The following is a 17963-nucleotide window of genomic DNA, read 5'->3' as shown; positions in this document are numbered from 1 at the left end:
TCCTCAAAAAAAAGAAAAAAGAAAAAAAAAGAAGCCACATAAGGCAAGCACTGAAGAGTGTCAGCTATACTTGGCTACAGTGAGGGCTAGGATGACCTTTCCAGGTCACTGTGGAGTGATACAAGAGAAAGTCAGACAGTACTAGTAGGGTAGAGTATCTGGAAAGTGAGGAAATAGAGGTAGCTGAGTGCAGATAACTGTTTCAAGCAGCTTTATTGACACAATGGGAGGATGATCTTGCTGTACTACTTTGTGGAATAATAAACTTTTCATGTATTCTTTGGGAAAGATTTAGCAGGGATCAACAGTTTCCTTAATCCTAAAATAGACCAAAAAACCCTGGGAAACAAGGCAAAAAAGAACACAAGATGAGTCATTAAAGTTTTAAAAGATGAAATAGATGTATTCAATGAACAGTACTATGAAATTTTCACAGTTGGCAAAACAAGAACAATTATGAGTTGTTACATCGTTAAGGTGACACTCACATGATGTACAGGCTTGAGTGTCTCTGGACAACAAGAGTATCACCAATAACCTAGCAACTGACTGGACACATAGCCCAAACCCACCACTTGCTTGGGAAATCAGATGGTAAAGAAGCCAAAAGCCTCACTCGGGAAGGAACCTTTGATCTCTTTATAACGGGAAATGTTTGGGGGAAAGCACATCCAACACAGGATAACACTGCGATTTAAAAAACTACATTGAATTGCTGTACTTATTTGAAATTAACTTAATACCATTATCCATATTAATATTTTTCCAAGTAACAAAAGGAATATTATAACTTTTCTTTTGTTGCTTTCAGCTAACCTATATTGACAGAAAGACTACTGAGGAGTAATTAAAAAAAACCTTAAAAAGCAAAGGGCCAACGTTTTGAATGAATTTTTCAATTTAAATGTCAATTGCTAGTTATAAAAATTTGAGAGTAAACCCTTAAGAAAACATTCAGTATCTGAAGCAGAGCTGTCCTAAGATAATGCACACAAACCAACATAGTCTATTTAATAAAAATATTTAATGCTGCCAAAAAAGTATAAAAATACAGGAGGAATGGCAGTACAATACAAAGTAGTCTCTCCTAATTTATTTCTTTTACATCTTTCTACATTTCATACACGCATTAAAAAACTTAACAATACATCAAATTAGAGGGTTCTGCAAAGTCTTCTGCTGGTGGTGCTCTTCATTCCCTGGATGTAAAGTTTACTTTGTAAACAGACAAATGTGAGGCAATCTACAGGTTTATCAAGCCTCACTTTAGTTTCCGGAGTGGGCTTCAGGTCTTGCTTTGCACATCAATGGTTCAAAATTTATAGCTGCAGAATATTCTCAAGTCATGAATACTTAGGTGTCTGTCAATCTTGGCCTAAAACATAAAATAAGAAGTCATCTATTCAAGTCATATTTACCAAACACACAGACATACACAGATACACACAAACATAAGAGGACTAACAATGAACTCAAAAGGCAACCGAAAAACATTCCAACATATCACATACAATTACACTTTAAGCGCTTCGCTGTTATCTTGGTAAAACTGCTTAAGTGCTCGATTTTCAAACAGAATTGGTGGTGTGAGGTAGACTCATGTTAAAGCACCATAACTCATACATTTTTCAAGAATTACTATAAATTTTTCAGGTCATCCTGTATTATGCAAGAAATGACCTCCATGTAAGATACTGACAGACAGACAGGTTTAAAAAAAATGTACCCACAACAGTTTAGCAAGATTATATGGTATGTGCTAGACTTACCAATACTTTGGAATTCAATGCAAAAGTCTAATCCAATTTGGACCTCCACTGTATCATACTGCTAAAAATATTATGAATGTAATGTTTGAACATAAAGTTGGCTTATATCTTTAAATCACGGACTGTTAGCAGCATGCTTTTTGTCCTGAAGGTAATACTAATGGTTATAGAAATACAGAACTGAAGTGACACGATTTAAGTTACTATCAATATAAAAGAAAACACAGACATAAAATAATTGACAGATTTATTGTATTTTAATGCCAAAAGTAAAGATAAATCAGAGTTTAAACAAGTGACGGACAGATGAAATAACATTAAAAACTCAACTGCCCTTAAAATAGTTATTTCACAATATTTGCAAATAGCTGAACTTTTGAGGAGGTAAATGCTATTTCCATTCTTCCTCCAACATCCCTTGCTATGACCAAAAAAACCCAAAACCTAAATACTTGTCATTATTGTATCTCCACATATATAAATAGGAAATATAAACCACATCCATATATTTATCCAAAACATTTCGTCAAAAACCTCAAACGCTGCGAACTGGGCTTCTTCTATTGAAGGAAAGAATAACAGCAACAAGCACCTTGGTGTTCTAAATACCCCTCTTCTCTGATTTCCCAGCACTGATAGAGAAATGTCAAGTCACCAAGAAAACACTCTCATCAGATGCCTGTGGGTCACAAAAACTGCTACGGATGCTCACTGCAGGGCTCTACAGAAACCTGAACCAAAGTGGTCGACGGGAAGGGACCTACTGATTCTGATGGCTGCAAGATATATATTTGTTTCCCACACATTCAGAAGTCTGCTCATTAAAACAAAAAAAGTTTAATCCACCAATCAAAGTGAATGAAATAATGGTTTGGTTTAGAGAATATTCTGATATACCAGTGTCTCTCTGGTTCAGTGGTAGTTCAAACCGTTTCACAAAATTTTTTGGAGGGAAAAACTTTGATTTGTTTCACTTAAAAAATAAAGAGAAGGTTACTTTGAATTTTTACAGGTAAAAGTAGTTTTCTAGACATTTGGTTTAAATATTCCATAAAAACAGCCAGTGTGACATAATGGAAAAAGTATGAGGTTGGGGGTTACTGGAATTCTACAGACCGGAGTTTAAATCTTAGGTCTGTCATGTACTAGCTGTGCAATCTTGGGCAAGTTACTTATTCTTTGACCAGTTTTCTTATCTGAAAATAGGGGTAACGTGATGTATCTAGAAGAGATGTTAAGTGGGTTCAATTTAGATTATGTATTTAAACTGACTGGCAGAACTGTAGGTGTTCAACATACACTTTTGTCTTGCCCAGCAGTGTGTTAAAAATACACTTACCAAGGATGAACTATCATCTGTAACAACTAAAAGAACTTGATAGTGTTTTTAAAAATTCACTTACTTTTTTCTTCGTAAATATTATTCTGGGGGATAAGAAAATAAGATGAAATCATTGGAAGTGTTAACTATTTTAGAGATTATTTATTTGCAAGACTGAAAAGACAAATGGGCTTCATTTTAGGAAAAAATATGTTCACTTGAATCATTTTTTGCTGTTTTATTTAACAAGGCAAAAGTAAAATGGGGTCAAACAAATCAAGTGGAATTAGCCATGCCTGGTGCTTTCTCTCAGAAAGCAGCCCTCACACACTGCCAACCATCCTTATGCTGGAAGGGTACTCGGGCTGGCTCATCTTCCCAAGCTGGCTCCATACCTGAAGTCACAGAATGTCAAACTGCATCCAAAGTAGTTTTTGCCAACAGATTTTCACACTATTACTCAAAAGAATCATAAAAATTTCTCTACGATAAGTGAAGTATTACCTTATAGACCAAATCAACTTACCTAGTTTTCCTTTCCTGAATTCATCTAACTCAGAATAACAACTTCTTTTTTATAGTAATTTGAACTATCAACATCATCGTGTCTAAAAAATCTATGCGATATTAGAGCAACAATCAAGAATTGATGATTTTCTTTAAAAAATGGTCTCTATAAAGGAAAAAAATTCCCATGCAATTCTCCTTATAGCTCCCCAAAACATACTATGGAATGGACAGTACTAAAGAAGACTCTGTAAATAATATCCTCACTAAATCCTGTAATTCTCATATTCCATGCTAAATTATAAAACCTATTAAAATAGAAAGAGTTCAAAAGACTGGACTTTTCATTCTCCCAATGGACTGCACAGAGATGGTCAGAGCTCTTTAAAATTTTTTCGTTGTCAGGTTGTTACCAACAAAGACAAAGCTTCTCAAACCAAGTAAAAGCTTCTCGGTTTGATTCGCTGCTTATACTTTGGCAACACTCTGTGACAGAGTAAATAGCATACAACAAGAGAAAAGGATCAGCAATGACAGTGAGGAAAAAATTCTCCCCAAAGAAGTTTCCAAAATCCAGTAGCCAAAGGAGAGAACCATTTCTCTGAAGAATGTTGAGAGAAAGCACTCATGCAGAATTGCTCAATGCTGTTCTTGGAGCAATCTGAATGTGGTAAATATTGAGAAAATTCCTGCTGCTGAGGGAAACGTTAGATAGCCAAATTCATACCATTTTCCTAGAAGGTTTTTCTTCAAAACACTACCCAAGAAAGTGAGTAGCTTTAAATTCCCAAATTAAAAGCTTAAATTCCCAAAACTGGATGAATAATGAAATGGCTATATTATGGCCAGGTACATAGAACATAGCCAATAAGTGTGCAGTATCTATCTGAGGATTCCTGGGTAGAGCAGGCATTGTGGAGCTTACACAAACTGTGTTTCTTCCCACCAAGGCATGTTATCACTTATACATATTGAACGGAAGAAGAGATAGCTAGAATTTCTAACATATCCACTGTTGTAGGGGCTGTTGGTGCTTTTCTCCCACAAACAGTGCTTTGAAGATAGGTACAAGGAAAAATGGAATCAAATCCAGAGAAATGAATTAGGGAAAAGATGAAAGAAACAGGTCAACTCCAGAATAAATCATTCAGGAAATGACCAAGACTTGTATTTTCAGTCAGGAGAACTTAATTTTATTATGTGGTAAAATATTATGCTTCTATTCTTCAAAATTTTATTTATAAGATTTTGTGCCCCTATCATCTAAATTAAGTCAAAGCCAAATAAGGGTTTCTTAAAGGGAAAGAGACTTAATTAGCTGTTGATGTAGACATGAGAACACAGAACAGACATTTCAGCTATGCACTTAGTCCAGACCAGGATCAATGTACCAAGTTCTGACCTTGGCCACCCCGACCCTCTGCTAGCATGTAGCACATTGAGGGATCCACGCCCTTGCTCCATGCTCTCTAGCCCACTCACAAACTCACGTGGACCCATGAGACGAAAAAATAAATCAATGGTTACAGACCATGTGATTCCTAGACTCTTGCCTGAACACAGGAAGAAATGGACGACATACATAACGGCATTAGATTATAATAGACTATATTAAAAAAAAACTCCATAAGATTTGTATCTTAATGTAAAAATCAAGGCGGACTAGATTTTAAAATCTGTACAATAACCAGGCAGGCACTTTGGAAATATAAGTACTCATTAGAGTATATAATGGTGGATAAAAATATTTCTAATATAATCAGATTCTGGCCTGTGTCTATTTACACAGAATCTAGTCAGACATATTTTTCTAAGAGGGAAATGACTTGCAGAAGCTAAGTCTTTCTTTGAAAATAATCTAATTCTAAAATATACTCTATATATGAGACTTTTCAATGATAGCACCATAAAAGAATGTAGAAATATCAAGTCTCAGGTTGATTATGGCTTAAAAATAACACCACCTACTTCAAAACTTTGTTGTGAAGATTAAATAGGATAATATATGAAAAGCACTTAGCACAGTGCTTGGAACAGAGTAAACGATCAATAAATGGTAGCAACCATCACTGTGAATGGATGCTGAAAGCAAAGAAGGAATTGATATAAAAACTGGAGGACTGCTCCAGGTCATAAACTACTTTTTAAACCATGATGTATTTTTTGATTCATCCCATCAATTCTAATTTATTTAAAATAAAGGAACAAGCACAAGCATACATAAAATTAACTTAAGAGTTACAACTCCTTCCTCTGACATACCTGTTAAGCAGAGACATGTATAAAAAAAATTAGCAAGTTTTCACTTTCTTTCTCTTTTTTGTTCATTCCTTGGTAGAAGTATTAATACATGGTGAAATGGACCAAAAAGATAGAAGAGGAAAAGGACAGCCAAATATATAAATTATCCTCTAAACATGAGAAATCGTATTTAATATTGTTCTAAAGTTCTCTAGGTACTTGTACATATCACTTTTTTTAACCCTCTAAGAATTCAGGAAAAGAATACTATTTTTATTTTATATACGGATAAACTAAATATAGAGAATTATATTTTTACATATTATATATATGCAAGCATATCTAAAAATCAGTAGTAGTACAGCATAAAATACTTGGCTAAATTTGGAAATGAATATATAACCAGTTGGTGTAGCCAGAGAAGATGGCATTAAATCAAAGGTTGCTCTCAGTTTATTAGCAGGGACAGGTATGAACACAAATGAAGTAGATATTAATGGAAATATTCTTTCTTGAATATAATACAGCCTCTGGCTTTTTCAAAAATCTCTTTTTCCTCCTTAACTTATTTAAAGAATAATACTACCTCATTAAAGTCAAACTACACAACTGACTTTTAAAATTTGTTATACTTAGAAAATACTATGAAGAACTAAGGATACACAAATTTTATAAAGCTGCAGAGCCCATCACGGGTCGCTAACTTTTCCTCTGGCTGTTACCTGAGAAGGCAGGAGCCATGGCTGTGTCCTTCTCTCTGAGTATCACACTTCATTTAATAAAGGGTCAGGAAGATGACCATGGGCACCACAGCACATTGCCATATATTTTCAATAATTAGTACACGGCACCCACCAAAAATATTATTACTGGTAAAAACTTAACACATTATCCACAAGGATCTACTTGGAGGAGGAAAAATGACTAACACTTGCAGAAGTTCAACAAGTGTTCACTATGCTGAATATGATTTAAAAAATATATCACAACAAACACCATCCAGAAGGACAGAAAGCAGACAAAAAGCAAAGCCAGAATACTGAATCCAATGAAGCACATTCACCCTGCAAAGGGGCAATGTGCAGCATTATCAGCATTTGTTTTGTATAAGAAGTCTCTACCTTTTTGTTTAAAGCAAGGCTATCTTCAACTGGAAATTTAATATGGTCTATTCATATTTGACTTGCAGAGTAATACCATATTTCAGCAAAGATAAATCAAGGCAAATTGGAAAGAAAGACTAAACCAATAATGACCTAAAACGTTAGGGTCTTGCTGCCTGAACACAGGTTTAATGCAGACAGACATAAGAAAACGTCCCTCTTACCTCCTCTCCATTTAAAGGTTACAGGATACAGTAATACTGAATTAGGACACAGGCACAAGTTATACAAATCTTATTTAATATGTAGTACCACCTACATCCTGTTTTCATACTTTCAGCATAATTTAACACATTCAAGAGGCTACTCAATTCAAAATATCTATCTATACCAATGGTTTTCAAACTGTTTGTAAAATTATAACTGCCCCCTTAAAATAATTATCATGCAGAAATCTTATGTAGTATATAAAACAGATAAAGCAGAGACAATCTGGTTGAAAGTAAAGGTTGGTAGCTTGGAGTCCTTCCTACCACCTCTTGGCGACCCCTTAGAAATCCAACAAGCATAGTTTGAAAACCACTGAAATAATGTGATTTCATTATTTCAGCAATTAAATTTATAACAATATTTAAAGCTTATGTTAAACAAGTTAAACACTGAAAGGAATGTTGGGATCTGAAGAAAGCTAGCTCTCAAATGAGCAGTTAAATTCACTAAACAATAGGCTTTAAAAATACCCATGAAGAAGTTAAAGGGACAATGCAAGGTTTGTACATCAACATACTATTTATTGAAGTAGAAAGGACTTGAAAAAATTTTTACTTCAAAACTTCAGTCTAGTAAACTGAAATCATGGATAATAAAATGCTGCTCCTCATTTTTATTTCCTAAATCATGATTATAAATTATAAATTAGGGTAATTACATTGAAATTTTCATGAAAAATAAACAGTATTAATAACGGGCTTTATAGAAACCAATTTCTTTACAAAGTCTTGATCAACTGTTACCTGACTATGCGAGTAAGAAGAATTTTCTTTCAAAGATATTTTTAGGGAAAATTTTTGTTTCTTTGTTTGATTTTCTTTTTAAAATTGGGAAAACTGTAAAACATAAAAGAAATGCAATATATATAGTAAAAATTGCTTATTCGGAGTTCTAACTGCTCATATCAAACTTCTCTTTAGGAAAATGTATCCAGTACAACTGAATCAAGATACAATTTATTTTTTATGTTAACAGATTTTGCAAATTGAGCTTTTAAAAAGTACATTTTAACTACAAAAGTAAGATTAAATAGGTACTTATAAAATATATTTACCCTGAAATGGTTAAGAATATAAAATGTTGATGCCCATACCAATAGTACATTATACATTACACACATTACTTAAAAGTCATTTTCTTTCCAATAATAATTTAGACAAAACCATAATATTTATTGCTTATATCAAGTGCAGGTTAAAATCCAGATAGCCTCCAAAACCAAATCCTTGTGATCAAGGATTTCTCAATCTGGTCAGGTGAAATATTACGCTTAACATGTGTGAATACAGTTGCAAAATGTACCAGTTTTTAACAAGCATTCAAGTCTTTATTTTAGATAGCCGTTTACAGTCTGGGGCAGCGCCCTGAGACGTTGGGCTGGGGACTGAATATATCACTTATCTGGTTGGTGTCTATTCTACTGCACCGTTTTGGGGTATGAGGAGTTTGCTAACAGACAAACCCTTGTGATAGATGCCACACCGTCAGCTACTAGTGCAGAAGCTTGCTGGGCAGAATGAATATTTTATTTATAGAACATTTTGCTGAAAAAACAGTGTCCAGCCAACAAAAGCGCCAACCAAAATGACTGACACAAACCCCATCTTAGTGAGAATAGGTTGCCAATATAACCACCTTTTTCTTTTTCGTTCAGTCTCATTTAGCCTCTGTTTCATCTGCTGCACCTTCTGAGCCGTGTTAGCTTTTCTGTCCTCTCGAACACGTTTCCGTAGAACACTAGGAATAAATAAAAACAAATAAAAGGAAGTGCACAGCAGGACTTAATTACTCTAATACAGAGGACCTCAGCTCAAACACCCGGCCCTCCCACCCGCCCCATTTTTCAACTCATTCAAACACTGGAACACAAAAAGGGAAAAAGCCTCAATATTGTAAATGGTCCAGAGATGTACTGATAATTCAGTGACAATTTTAGGTACAGTTTTATATTAATAAATACTTTTAGTAGAACCTGAAAATAAGCATGGTACTTTCTTTCTTGAAACATGAACTGGTGACTGCCAGTTTTCTCTCTCACTTTTCTTTGCTAACCAGCCAGCAGAAGTGGGAAGACAAGTGGGTCCCCCAGGATCTGATCCCTTTTCATGTTTACATTTTATTTTTTACAAAGGCTCCTGATAAAAGCTTATCTACTTAATATTTCCATGAATATTTTGTGTGCGAGGGCCTATTGCTCTGTTTGTCCATACAATATCTCTAACTCCCATTTTCCTATTCAATATAGAAATTTTGTTCCAATGGAAGCTTTCTGACTCCCAAGATACACAGTTCTACAACACCTTAAAGAAGAATGGCCAACGGCAATACGTAAGTTACTATTTCTTCCCTTTAAAAAAAATCTCACAGAGGGGCCACCCCAGTGGCACAAGCGGTTAAGTGCGCACGCTCCGCTTCAGCGGCCCAGGGTTCACAGGTTGGGAACCCCGGTGCGCACCGGCGCACCACTTGGTAAGCCACGCTGTGGTGGCATCCCATATAAAGTAGAGGAAGATGGGCACAGATGTTAGCCCAGGGCCAGTCTTCCTCAAGAAAAAAAGGGGAGGATTGGCATCGGATGTTAGCTCAGGGCTGGTCCTCACAAAAAAACAAACAAACAAACAAACAAAAAATCTCACAGAGCCAGCCTTGATGGCCCAGTGGTTAACATTCTGTGCATTCTGCTTTGGCAGTCTGGGTTCAGTTCCCGGGCACAGAACCTCACCACTCGTCTGTCAGTAGCCATGCTGTGGTGGCAGCTCACACAGAAGAACTAGGACTTACAACTAGAATATACAACTATGTACTGGGACTTTGGGGAGGCAAAAAAAGGAGAGGAAGATTGGCAACAGATGTTAGCTTGGGGCAAATCTTTCCCAGCAAAAAAAATAAAATAAAAAATAAATTTAAAAAATTAAAAAATCTCAAAAATCCATTTCTTCTTTTCACTTATTGCCTATATTACAGCAAAAACCTAACCAGTTGCCCTGCTTCCAAATTAAACATTATCGCCACAGTAATTTTTCTAAAGAATAGCTCTCATTATAAAGCTTGATAAAAAATCTTGAATACCTTTTCAGGGTCTATTACATTAAGAGCCAACTTTTTTCCTGGCCAAAATGTTTAATCTGAATAATGAGAAACAATCAAAGGAATCCAGATTGTGAGGCATTCTAAAAGGTCTAGAAGAGCTGCAAAAATGCCGTCAAGCAAGGAAAAACAAAAGTGGCGAACAGTTCCAGATTGAAGGAGACTAAAGGATCATGTCAACCAAATACATTCCATGATCCTTGATTAGACCCTGAATTATTTTTTTAAATAGTTATAGAGATTGGGATCATGAAAATGTTCCAAAATTAGATTATGGTGAGGACTACACAACTCTGCAAATACACTAAATCCAATGAACTGTATACTTTAAATGAATGAACTTAATGGTATGTAAATTATAACTCAATAAAGTTATTTTTGAAAAAGCTATAAGGTGGATTTTTTAGACAACTAGAGAAATTTGAATATAGACTGTATATTAGATCATTTTATCAATGTTAAATTTCTTTAGAATACTGGAACCTTCAGACATTGCTGGTGGGAATGTAAAATGATACAGCTGCTGTGGAAAACTGGCAGTTCCTCAAAATGTTAAACAGCTACCATGCACTCCTAGATATATACCCAAGAAAACTGAAAACAGATTTCCACACCAAAACTTTCCAAAATTCTCCTGCTATGCACAACTTTATTCTTGCCCAAATGGTTTTTTGCTGTTCTCCAAATTTGTTCCCCACTCTAAACTAGAAACCTTCTGTTCTCTCTGGTCCTATCATTTTCAATTCTGTTCTTCAATTCTCCCACCTCTTAGCCCCTACAGCCTTCTATTCTTATCTTATGGCACTTAATTTGTAGTAAATAATTTATTTATTTTTTTAAGATTTTATTTATTTATTTATTTTTTCCCCCCAAAGCCCCAGTAGATAGTTGTATGTCATAGCTGCACATCCTTCTAGTTGCTGTACGTGGGACTCGGCCTCAGCATGGCCAGAGAAGTGGTGCGTCGGTGCGCGCCCGGGATCCGAACCCGGGCCACCAGCAGCGGAGCGCGCGCACTTAACCGCTAAGCCACGGGGCCGGCCCTGTAGTAAATAATTTATGTTGCTAATCTGGGTTCTTGTTTTACCCCCCATATTAGCAACCTAGGAACTATATTTTGCTTATCTCTGTATGTCCTATGGTGCTTTCTAATGTCTTTTTCACTTTTATATTACACACAGGTATCTCTGGCTATCTGAACTCTATCTCAATATTTACTATAATGACTTGTAAAAATTATTATCCAGAATTCACTCTATGAACTGAAAATTCACTATAACAAATGTGTGTGTACCTGCCAGTGAAAAAATTTAAGCTGTATTCAAGTGTAGGCAAAGCACATACAAAATACATAAAAGTATACAGAGCTCCCACCCAAGGGGTTAGCCTTCCATGAGTCCATATATTTGTTTCTGCCAGGAGCTTGAGGCCACCAACAACCAGGTTCCAATTTAGATGGAATCTTTACCACATCATTTCATTTTAAATTTTCACTGCAGTACAAAAGACAATTGTATGTTTTATCCAGTGTCGTTTACCATATAAACCCAATGAGTTCAGTGAGTGTGACACGATTATATAATTACCGCTTTAAATACTTTGTTAAATAGGAATTTAAAAGGATTTTTATGATATTTGGAGAAATTGGTTATGGTTTTGGTTGGGCTGAGAACACACAATTTTCCCATTTAAAATAATGGAATAGAAGCTCTTGCTTTCCAAAAAATGTACCATACATGTATTTTCAGGAATGGAATGAATACAAATACCAACGGACGCCATTACTTAGTTTAAGAATGCAATTCCAAAGAAGTAAGGATTATTCTCAATTTGTGATACAATAAAATCTTTTTTTTACCTACTTGGGCCTAAGGAAATTATGTCCATGTGATTACCTGCCAAGTGGGACCTGGCCAAGTTTTCCTATAAGTTTATAAAATTTAGGCCATAAACTGGCAGGGAATGCCTCCTGTGGACCCTTGCCCTTGGAAGATCATGTGGAATTCCTCATGGTGGCACATACAGCAGGCTGCTGCCAATACATGTCTTGACAGGCCTAATTACACCATGCAACACATAGGAGAGGGAGCCGAATGATCTGACTTTTCATTTATCTAAATTGTTCTCCACTCTCAGTGAACTGTGTTTATGCATTCCATTATAATTGAGAACACTGGCTTTCAAACCTTGATGGCAACCTTAAGAAAGAAATATCTCACCATCACAACAGAGTAACTGTACACACACACACATTTATATATGTACACAAAATATATGTAAATATATAGAATTTATATAACGTACATATATAAAAACATGTTAAAATAGTTACAATTTGTGATGCTCATCTATTTTATTCTCTAATTTAAACTCTTAATTGCTATTTTATTGTATTATTTAAAAAATGCTTTTTATAACTCACTAAATTGATTTCATGACTATGGGAATGTGACCTTCAATATGAAAAACACTAATCTGGAGGATAGTTAATGAAAATGAAGAAAATAAAGTATTGTGTCCTACTCCTTTGAAACAAATTCTTTTGATAAGATTTTCTTTTATTAGCATCTCTAATACAAGGCTACAGATCAGCATTAAAATTTATTAGGACTGAACAACAGAATTTTTCAGGGTAATCTTTACTGTACGCTCCTTTACTTTTCTATAACCTTGCTTCCTCAATTAGTCCTCTCTGCTCACAGTCCTTACTTTCCTATTGGGACCCTCCCCATGCTTTCAAACATGCTCTGGTCTCACCTATCCCAGAGGGAAGAAAACAACAACAACATATGTGTACACTGCCTCCCCCCTGACCCGATGAAACCACCTTCTGCAATCACTCTAACTCCTAAGTGGTTTTACTGATCTCCTCTGTACTGCCAAACTTGGACAACGAGTGGTTTACCTCGTTGGGACTGTTAACATGGCTGGTCTGTGTCCTTAAAGATTAAAACTCAACACCTCTGAAATATTAAGGACACCGATTCAATTATCAAGCCTGTTTTCCAATTAATTCCACACATAGTACTAGCCAAAACAACAACAGGAACTCAAGAATCTTATTACTGAAAAAGATAAGGTAATTTAAAATGGTATTATTTCTTGATTTAAAAGTATTACATTTAAGGTGAAAGAAGGAACAAACAACTTTATGCTTTAACTTGTAGTCTAAAACCACCGAAGTCATAAATAAGGAGTAACATTGTTAAGTCATAATAAACTCTTCGATATAATATGTAATAACACATATACTATGCATTGCAATATGTTACCTTTTATAAAATTTCAGGTAATTTTTATATTGGGGAAATACAGAAGTGAAGTTATAACGTATAGGAGATCTTAATGACTTTCATGGCACATCTCAAGATCCCAATGTAACAAACATGATGACAGCATAAAATTATGCACAATAAAAAGCATATTTGACAAAAAGAAAAGAAAAAAAGTCATTCAGATACCTAAGAGAGGAAGTCATTTTGCTAAATGACTCATACCTCAGGATACCAGCTTCCTAATGCCTATGAGATAATTAGAGCCTTAGAAATGTAATTTTTTAAATTTAAAAACTTAATAGGGGCTGGCCCCGTGGCCTGGTGGTGAAGTTTGGTGTGCTCAGCTTCAGTGGCCTGAGTTCGCAGGTTCGGATCCCAGGTGCGGACCTATGCCACTCATTGTTCATGCTGTGGCGGCAACACATGTACAAAATAGAGGAAGACTGGCACAGATGTTAGCTCAAGGCCAATCTTCCTCAAGCAAAAAAAGAGGGAGATTGGCAACAGATGTTAGCTCAGGGTGAATCTTCCTCAGCAAAAAAAAAAAAAAAAAAAAAGAACTTGAATAGTTTATATTCATATGGATTCAAAACTTGAAAAGTATAAAAGGGCATTTTATGTGATTTTTTTGAAAAAGAACTTTTTTTCTTCCAATAATGGAATTAAGTTTAAATATCCATTTAAGTATTTTATAATTTTATTAAAGGCATATTATCAATTATTACATTATAATTATAGTACAAACACTAAATAATTGTACAAACGTCAGGTATTCATACCATTTGTGTTCTACACCATACTACACATTTTAGCACCTACTTATATTTACTTTTGCACTCAATTAGTATTATGTTAAACCATTTTCCAACTGGCTTCTGTCTATAGATATTCTTTTTTTTTGTTTGTTTGTGAGGAAGATCAGCCCTGACCTAACATCCATGCTAATCTTCCTCTTTTTGCTGAGGAAGACCAGCTCTGAGCTAACATCTATTGCCAATCCTCCTCCTTTTTTTTTTTTTCCCCAAAGCCCAGTAGATAGTTGTATGTCATAGTTGCACATCCTTCTAGTTGCTGTATGTGGGACGCGGCCTCAGCATGGCCAGAGGAGCGGTCCGTCGGTGTGTGCCCGGGATCGGGATCCGAACCCGGGCCACCAGTAGTGGAGCATGCGCGCACTTAACTGCTAAGCCACAGGGCTGGCCCAGATATTCAATTCTTAATAGGACTGAAACCTCTTTGAGATCAATGATGTCATCATATACTACTTAAATACTCTTAGGTAATAAATAAATGAATAGTTATATTAATTCAATAAATAAAGGGCCTATATTAGTTCACATCCACTGAACTTATTAAAATAATAAAGTCTCATCTTTGGCATGTTATTGCGGTACCTTTGCAATAACCAAAGCTTACCTCTCGCTGTTCTCCTCCATAGTATCTTGCATTTTAGAGGATAGTTCTGTATATCTGTCACCTGCCAGTTTTTCTTCTTCTAGGCCTATCCTGTTCCCATTGTATTTTTCAGTCATTATTTTGGTTGGTGAATGATCAAAAGCAGGACATAAGTCTTCCTTAGAAAGTTCTTTCCACCGTTTCTAGGTAGGGAAGAGAAATGAAAAACAAATACAAACAATAAAATTTTGGCTTTCCTCAAATAAAAAGCATTTATGAATTGAAATTCTATACGCAAGTTAAGAAAACCCTGTGATGCTAACAGATGAATGAAAAAGAAAAAGGCGTTTTACCATACCACCTCATCTAGAGGTGTCTATTTAAATTCACTTAATATTTATATGCATCTGTATGTACTTGAATATAATCATCTTAATAAAATTTAGTGGACTTTAACCTATTTGAGACAAATTATACTAGGACCTCACTAAAATATTAGTCGTAGTAATATTTTAGCCAAAGCCAGATTTTGCTGGACTCCTAATCCACAGGTATGTAACACTGGAAACAGTGACTAAGATGGCACCTGAATGTGATCTAGTATCTCCTTATTCCTTGCCACTGTCTAGTCTAATGGAGAATCAACAGTGAGATTTCCAAGCAGGTCCCTATGATCCCAGAGGACTTGAATTTGGTTGTCTCTACCAGGTATACTGGCAGCTCCAGGCAGCTAGCCCATCGGGTTAGAGAAAACTCCTCTAGCATGCCTGGACTTTAAAGAAGGCAGGATTCAGGCAAGACAAGGAGAAATTTCATCTTTTTCATCTAAGTAACAAGGGAGACTGTCGTGATTAATGAGATGACACGTGAAAGGGCCTAGTATCATGTCTGGAAAATGTGAGTTTCCTTTGCCCTCACTGCCATCATCCCTAGGGAGAGAGGTAGAGGAAGAAGAGGTACAAAGTATACCTGGGTCCCTGGAAGATGAAAGCAGTGACAAAGTACAGGCCAGAGAGGGAGAAGGCAAGCATAACCTCAGCACAGGGGACCTCTGGCTCTCTAAGTCCTTAAAGGGCTGAGAACATGACCATCCATCTCTCTGCCAATAACCAGAGCAGTAGGGCAGACGGTAGCAAGAGCCGATAGTTTTTTTTTTTTTTTTTAAAGATTTTATTTATTTATTTTTTCCCTCAAAGCCCCAGTAGATAGTTGTATGTCATAGCTGCACATCCTTCCAGTTGCTGCACGTGGGACATGGCCTCAGCACGGCCGGAGAAGCGGTGCGCGTCCGGGATCCGAACCCGGGCAGCCAGCAGCGGAGCGCGAGCACTCAACCGCCAAGCCACAGGGCCGGCCCAAGAGCCGATAGTTTTGATTATGACTTTGACACTGGCGCAAAATGACTTGGTATAGACAGGCGTGGCTATCTTTGAAGATCTGATAGGATCTATCATGGAAGCATGGAGTCTCAGATATAATGAATAAGGGATTCCATAACTTATTGTCTGAGGATTTTAATGATTTTGAACAGAGCTGTAACATGAACAGAGATATAACACTGCAACTTACTCTTTTCTGGAATTTACGGAATGCTCATTCCTTGGAGTTACAATAATGGCATTGTTAAAAACAATGCTTGTATGTTTATATTTTTTAAAAAATCCCTGGAAAATTCATTGATACACTGATAAACTAGTTTCTAACTTGTCTCATTATCATACAACAGAGGAATTAAAAAGAAAAGGTATTTTATCACACTTCACCCTTCCCAAATATGGTTATTTAGTAAATTGTGTAAGTAATGTATCTCCTTTTCTTTTATAGGAGCTGATTCGCAAAAGACCTAGAGAATGTAAAATTCTATAATTGTTATATTTGGAGGACAGTGAGTGGTACAGTTTGGTACAATTTGGCTAGAAGATGAAGAACATCTTGAGCTTGACCCTGAGAGATGAGGCCAGAAAGGAAACAGACCTCAAGAAAAGAAGTCTTTGAAATTAATTTGAGAAACAGTGGGGTGGAACTGAACTCTCCTGAGCAAAGATCTGATAAGATTTACACTATATTCAGAAAGAATATTTTGCAAACACCTAAGAAACTACTATAATGGAACATAAGAGTAAGATGTTTTCACTCTCGATGACTGTGTCAATTCTCTTTCTTCTCCTACTTGAAAGTTTTGTTACTTGGTCCAAACAGCATTTTTTACATTGAAGAAGATACAAGTGGGGAAACAAGATATTCACTAAGCACTTACTATACTCCATACTGTTCTAATGCTTCAAATGTACTAGTCTTTAATCCTCACAAGAACTTTAGGAGGCAGGTAGTACTACTGTCATCATTATATGTCTTTTACAGTTGAGATGGGTTGAGAGAGTTTAACTAACTCGCCCCAGGCTACGCAGCTAATGAACAATAGGGCCAGAATTTTAACCCAAGCAGTCTGGGTTGACTATGCTGTAACCCCTCATGATTACCTCTATTTCTGAAAAGCTCATCAATTTCAGTCACAGGATAGTTTTAAGAAAGAACCCAATAAAAATGTTACATTGTCTCCAGAATTTATGCTGGTCAATTTTTGATGTTTCCATTCTTCACTGAGACCTAGTTACAGCAACTTGGCCTTATACTTGGACAAAACTCAAAAACGTCAATAAATGAGAACATGCCAAAAATCAAGTCTCACTGGATCACTTCCCAGAATACGCAATAAATTCAGTCTGTCAACAAGAAAAGCACTCAGCAAAGAGGGAGAAAAAAACAGAGATATTTAATGCTAGCGAATCAAAAAAAAAAAAGCAACGTCATTTTGTCATGTCCTTGGGCAGCAAACTCACTCTACTTCGCCTTCCCTGTGACACACAAGCAAGCAGGCACTCCAAAGTCACCTGCCTTGGCTTGTCACTGCTGACTGGTAAAGCCAAGGAAGCAAAATTACTTTCAGCTACAATCTCGTTCAAGCTCTCATTTTGCGGCCCAGAACACAGCTGTC

General features: G+C 36.0%; 1 protein-coding gene across 4 annotated transcripts in view; it reads right to left on the bottom strand.

Annotated features, from left to right (window-relative positions):
- Positions 1-1005: 1005 nt before the first annotated feature.
- PTPN2 (protein tyrosine phosphatase non-receptor type 2) overlaps positions 1006-17963 on the bottom strand; it is a 94850-nt gene continuing 77892 nt past the window's right edge. For 2 of the 4 annotated variants that reach the window (XM_058556760.1, XM_058556758.1), the window contains 4 exons: positions 14990-15171; positions 8847-8948; positions 7955-8047; positions 1006-1375 (listed from right to left, as the gene is read on the bottom strand). In XM_058556760.1, the coding sequence (XP_058412743.1) occupies positions 7996-8047; positions 8847-8948; positions 14990-15171 (336 nt within the window). In that variant the 3' untranslated portion in view covers positions 1006-1375; positions 7955-7995. Of the gene's footprint in view, positions 1376-7954; positions 8048-8140; positions 8949-14989; positions 15172-17963 lie in introns of those variants that run through there. The other 2 variants (XM_058556759.1, XM_058556757.1) reach the window with 2 other exon arrangements.

Source organism: Diceros bicornis, chromosome 16 (assembly GCF_020826845.1).
Source record: "Diceros bicornis minor isolate mBicDic1 chromosome 16, mDicBic1.mat.cur, whole genome shotgun sequence".
Lineage (NCBI taxonomy): Eukaryota > Metazoa > Chordata > Mammalia > Perissodactyla > Rhinocerotidae > Diceros > Diceros bicornis.
This window is presented reverse-complemented; position numbering and strand designations above follow the sequence as displayed.